The sequence below is a fragment of the Ipomoea triloba genome, chromosome 7 (assembly GCF_003576645.1).
Source record: "Ipomoea triloba cultivar NCNSP0323 chromosome 7, ASM357664v1".
In the NCBI taxonomy this organism is placed as follows: Eukaryota; Viridiplantae; Streptophyta; class Magnoliopsida; order Solanales; family Convolvulaceae; genus Ipomoea; species Ipomoea triloba.
The window spans coordinates 28,260,512-28,266,511 of record NC_044922.1 but is presented as its reverse complement, the minus strand read 5'-3'; the positions used below and the strand labels follow the sequence as shown (position 1 = coordinate 28,266,511).

Genomic DNA, 6,000 nt, shown 5'->3' with positions numbered 1-6,000 from the left:
TAGCGATGCCGCTTTTCAGCGATGACTTTATCCCGCTTTTGAGCGATGCCGCTTTTCAGCGATGACTTTCCCGCTTCTTAGCGATGCCGCTTTTCAGCGATGACTTTATCCCGCTTTTCAGCGATGACTTTCCCGCTTCTTAGCGATGCCGCTTTTCAGCGATGACTTTATCCCGCTTCTTAGCGATGCCGCTTTTCAGCGATGTTTTTATCCCGCTTTTCAGCGATGATTATATTCCTCTTTTTAGCGATGCCGCTTTTCAGCGATGAATTTATCCCATCTTTGAGCGTTGTCGCTTTTCCAGCGATGAATCTATCCCGCTTCTCAGCGATGAGCTTATACCGATTCTCAGCAAGGCCGCCTTTTTAGTGATGAATTTATCCCTCGTCTTGGCGTTAATATTAGCTTAAGGCCTTCACACATATCTCATAATGTGGTAGGTCTATATCTGCTCGGCATCATATTATTTTCTCCTACCGCTGGATGGTTGGCATTATCTTCTCCATCTATAGATGTTCGATATATTTGCATCTCGACAATGGCAGCACAAGGAGCAACATAACTGCATCAACAACTAGACATAAGCCTTTGTAGTCTTTAATTATTACGTTTTTTGTTGTACTCTTTTTCCCTTAGCTAGGTTTTTTCCCATAGGGTTTTTCTTAGTCTAAGGTTTTTAACGAGGCAACCAGTGTAAATCACGCCACTCATGCTCAACTCAAATTTGAGGGGTTCATCACGGACTATTAAGGCATTCAGACCGGGGAGACTTTGCTTATAACAAGTTGGTCGCCCGGAGCACACGGGGAGACTTTGCTTATAACAAGTTGGTCGCCCGGAGCACATTTTACTTCTCGAACCTGACGACTCTCGCAGATTCAAGAAGTGGGGGACTTGTGAACCTGACGACTCTCGCAGATTCAAGAAGTGGGGGACTTGTGATGGGTAAATAACCCGCAGATTCAAGAAGTGGGGGACTTGTGATGGGTAAATAACCCGAGGGACTACTGTAGAAATATAATGTGTATAGTCCGTGTATTATTGTACTTCTAAAAGGTCCAGTGTCCTTAGAAATTATTAAGGGGCAAGTGACCTTTGGGGAATATTATATTCCTGAAGGGTCAGGTCCTATTCCTATATAAAGGACTTGACCCCTGTTGTAAAGGGGGGGCTGTCATCCCTTGCCTCTGGGGATCCTGAATCCATTCATCCTTTAGCCCCTTCTCGGAAGGAAGCCATGGCTTCCTTTCCCTTTCTTCTTACATTCATGTATACACACGCTATACACTGAAAACACACAATCAAACACAAGTGGTGTAAATCCGTACCCCCGTTGATCCATGTTATTGAGCAACGAGAAAATTTTCGGGTAAACTCAATCCATGTTATTGAGGGAACATAGAGTCGAGAAAAACGAATTGTGACCATAATCAGATATAAATCAACTTAGATTGTACGTAGTTGACTGACGAATATTGTGACCGACTAATAAGTTTTTTGAGTACGACTGATTCGGTTACAATGTAGTATCTGTTCACAAACTACTTTCTCAACCTATTGAAGCACAAAGAGTCAGCAACGCCTCCACTAAGGCTCGAACCTGCCCCCTCCAACATATGGTGCAACCAGATGCCACTACCGGATGCCACTAGACCTTACTCCCTTAGGAGTTAAATTTATAATATTGTGGCTATCAAATCAATAGTCTGAATTCATATCATTTATTTTAGAATCAATTGGTCTTAAAATTTATGGCAAATTATTTTGTGGACTTGAGTCTACATTGCAAGGTGAACTCATGTTTAAAATACACAGTTTACATATTGAACGTTCACAATTTTCATACTAAATTTTTACAATTCAAATTGTGAACATTTAGTATGTAAATAGACACGGATCTATGTTATAAGGTGAACCCAGGTCCATAGGGCAAATTATTGTGTGGACCATAATCAAATGTACATTTTTAATGTACTAAATGTACATTATTTTTGTACTGAATGTACATTATTTTTATACTATGAAAATAATGTACATTCAGTACACAAATAATGTATATCCCCTGAATATAATGTACATTATTTTTATAATGAATGTACATTATTTTTATATTGAATGTACATTATTTTTATATTGAATGCGCATTATTTAATAGTATGGTCCACACAGCTGTGATAATGATTGGGTCCATAGCATAACTATTGAAAATTTACAAGATTCACTTGTAGGATGCATAAGCCCAAAACAAAACGGGCCGGAGGCCTAATAGCCTGCTAAAAATGGGCTAAAATTGGCAATAAGGTTATAATAAATCCCCGGCTCCCCGCCGCTGCTCCGCCTGCTTGGCCGGCGGCAATCAAAATGGCGGGAACGTTGATTCACAGAGCCACTCTCGAAGCGGAGAATCCACTCGAAGCATCGCTAAGGGAATCTTTCAACCTTCACGAACCACATCTACGGCCGCCTTTTTCTCTCACAACTTTCACTCCGGACCAGTACTCGACCCTAAACGACGCCGTTCTTTTCGGCCTTCTACGGGAGCCCCATTTCGCGAAAACTCACATCAAGCACCTCCACGCCATCACCACGGACGGGTATTGCTACTTCACCTCTATGATTACCAGAATCGTGGATGAATTGTATGGAAAATTTATTGATTCCGCGAAAATTCAGTTGATTTGGTTGACAAATGAGATGATTAATGTGTTAGCTGTAGGGTTTGATAGGCTGTTAGTGGCTCTTCTAAGGCAAATTGTAGGGGGAGATTTTAGTGAAGGTAATTTATGGCTGTGTTCTGAGATGGTTAGTGTTTTTCTCACCAAATGGGAGTGTATATTAGAAGAAGAGCCCTTGATTTTGACTTATGGATTGTATGTGTTTCTTAGGGTTTTGGCTGATCATAGCAGGTTATGTAGTGATCCAAGGCTAGACGTGTTGAAGAGATTGGAGATAGAGTTTTGTGTTAGGGTTTTGAGGGAACAATTTGGTTTGTGTTTGAAGATAGGGAGGGATCTCATTAGGCTTTTACAAGATTTGGTCCATATAGCCGAGTTTAAGTCCATATGGAAAGACTTGTTGTTGGATCCAGGGCAGTTCAAAGTGGATGGTTTTGAGGGTGTGTTGCAAATCTATCGATTAAGGACACCAAGTTTATATTTTTCGCTTAGAATCACGCCTGAAATGGAGAGGAAGTTGAGATATTTGGTTATGAATGTGAAGTTTGGAAATCAGAGGAGGTACCAGGTGTGGTTTGCGAGAAAGTTTTTGTTTTTGTCTGAGAGGGAGACTCTTTTGGTAGACATAGTGAGGTACATCTGCTCTATGCGTCACCCCTCGGGTGAAGTTATAGAACCCGAGACAATTCCGAGATGGGCTGTGATTGGTTGGCTGTTGAAGTGTTGCCGGAAAAGCTATATTGAAGCGAACTTGAAGCTGGCTTTGTTTTATGATTGGCTGTTCTTTGATGAGAAGGAGGATAATGTAACAAGCATTGAACCTGCGATTTTGTTGATGGTGAACTCTATTCCAAAATATGTTGATGTGACCAACGCCCTTCTTGAGTTTCTCTTGATTTTGGTTGACAATTATGATGTTGATAGGAAGGATCTCATCATCAACGGGGTAGTAAATTCTATTCGTGTTCTTGTTAGTAAAGGTGTTATTGGCTCACTTGATGTCCTGACTCACTGTGATCTGCTGTCTCCCTTGCTCAGAGAAATGCTCGGAAAATTGTTACTACTCACCCAAACTACCCATTCCGAAGGCTTGCAATGAACCTGTCTTCCCGATAATATTTAGACCTCAATACACATAAACTGCCCACCAGTTTCAGCCATGCTAGACATGTTTGAATATGGGAAAATTGAACTGAGGTGGGGATTATGTAGACTGAAATTGGCTTCAAAAGCTATTTTGGCTAACGTATAGATATAACACTACAGGAATTCCTTACAAATAGACTGCTTGCAGGTACTTGTATATTAAAATTCCATGTTTTGCTCTTAATACAATCTCCCAATCATGGTAGAATGAGAAATAAACTAATAGCAGAACAAAGCAAAATATGTTACAATTTTCTCTTGACAGTTGTTCTTCAATTATTTCTTAACAGGGAAGTATTGATAAAGAACTGGAAGGATTCTGAATTCTCAATCCTACCAACGTACAGGAAGCTAATGGCTGCTGGTCTTAGAATCTGGGTTTTCAGGTATATAAATACATGCCGGCCTATTGGCCTTTCATGCACTGATGCATGTTAACATTAATTTCTCAGTCACATCGGAATAGTATTGAATTGCAGTTGTGATGATATGGCAGTATGACTCACTTTCAAAAGAGAGAGTGCGCGTTCCGAGGACGTAGATGCCGAATAGTAGTGAATTGCAGTTGTGATGATATGGCAGTATGACTCACTTTCAAAAGAGAGCGTTCCGAGGATGTAGATAACCGAGCTATTTTTACCTCCCTAATTAGGAGGCCACTTGTCAGCTAGAGTGGCTCTCTAATTACCTTTGGAGGCATCTATTTGGAAGAATGTGTGGAAGACAAGAGCATGGGTTGTAACAAGAAACTGAATCATACAAGCTTCTCATGATTGATGATGTAGTTCAACATGGTGGTACCCAAATGAATCATCATGCAAAGTGAAAGTAGATGTCCAATAATTGATCTTATCCCCACAGTCCTCTTCATTTTGACAGAAATGTTATGTTTATCTTTGTTGTTTATACAACTCTATCACCTAAAACTATTAGTGGGTTCTGATATTTGGATAGTGATGTGTTTGATTATGTGATTGGCTTGAATAATTAGTTTGGTAATTATAAAGTTCTAAGTTCAAAAGCTGTTTGTTGGCGATTTCGGCTTGAATCAGTCTTCCACAGTCACATGTTTATGGTTTACCTCCTTGTGATTCTTTGTCAACTAGATCACAAAACGGACCTCACCCAAAGCGCACTTTTGAGTAGCGAATGTAGATTTTCTTGTAAAAAAAAAAAAAAAGATCAAAAGATACACAAAAATCGCTCCAAAACCAAATCTTTTAGAATTAATATTCCAACAAATTAAAATCTCTTCATTAGAATTAAAGCTCATGACAACAATGGATTTCATTTTCACCATTAGTAGGTCATCCAATTTATCCGTTAAATGCTTGTACTTTAGGGAAGAGACATTAGTTTAAGATTGATTTTTTGGACAGTGATTAGGTGGCCAAATTATTTGATGAACAAATTTCCTTGGAGAGACACATAATACTAAGGTTTTGACACTGATATATATTAATTAGCTTTTAGTTATATGCCATAGCTTTCATTTTTGTGATCGATTGGGTAAATGTTGGGTCCCATACATTGGGCCCCATTCCATTATTACATTTCTTTCACAAAACTTCATCCATATCATATACTCCGTATATGTTTCTATAGAGCAGTACATATCTCAGTACCTATTGCTATGAGAATGCATCAATTTTGGGTGTAAAATTGACATCTAACTTAATGGACAATGATTGAGGTCAACACATATTTGTTGCCCTCACATGGGCAATTTTTTTAGTTTGATTCTTCTTGCAAACCCTTTCCAAAGAGTAATTTATCATGTATTTTTTAAAACGTTATGTAAAAATCAGATAAATTATATTTAAAAATATGATATAATCTTTATATATATATATATATATATATATATATATATATATATATATATATATGTTTTTACTTGAGCGTTGAACTTTTCAGCCCTGAAACTATGTAAAAAAAAATATTGTAAACTTAAGATTTTAGTCTTTTAACTCAAGTATGGTTGATATAGACTTTATTCAATTTAGCAATGAAGGTTATTTTTAAAGTTTGCGTTCTCGAAAAGAAAAATGTAAAATTCATGAGAGGTCGATTTCAACATTTTTTTTTTACATACAACATCCATTATCTTCACTATTGTGAGATTAATATGAATTCAGCCCGAGTCATGTCCATAAAGTTTGGCTGTATTCATATTCAA

General features: G+C 38.2%; 1 protein-coding gene across 3 annotated transcripts; it reads left to right on the top strand.

Annotated features, from left to right (window-relative positions):
• Positions 1-2,189: 2,189 nt before the first annotated feature.
• On the top strand, positions 2,190-4,842 carry LOC116024029 (integrator complex subunit 3-like). Of its 3 annotated transcripts, none has more exons than XM_031264931.1 (3): positions 2,190-3,969; positions 4,112-4,207; positions 4,318-4,842. In XM_031264931.1, the coding sequence occupies exon 1, from the start codon at positions 2,362-2,364 to the stop codon at positions 3,772-3,774; it is 1,413 nt and encodes a 470-aa protein (XP_031120791.1). In that variant the 5' UTR covers positions 2,190-2,361; the 3' UTR covers positions 3,775-3,969; positions 4,112-4,207; positions 4,318-4,842. The 3 variants fall into 3 exon arrangements, with proteins under 3 accessions (XP_031120791.1, XP_031120790.1, XP_031120792.1); XM_031264930.1 differs by having other exon boundaries at positions 4,301-4,842; XM_031264932.1 differs by having other exon boundaries at positions 4,288-4,842.
• Positions 4,843-6,000: the final 1,158 nt, after the last annotated feature.

What these genes read in the sequence shown, in the direction of transcription:
- LOC116024029 (XM_031264931.1), top strand. Translation starts at nt 2,362, where the DNA reads ATGGCGGGAACGTTGATTCACAGAGCCACTCTCGAAGCGGAGAATCCA.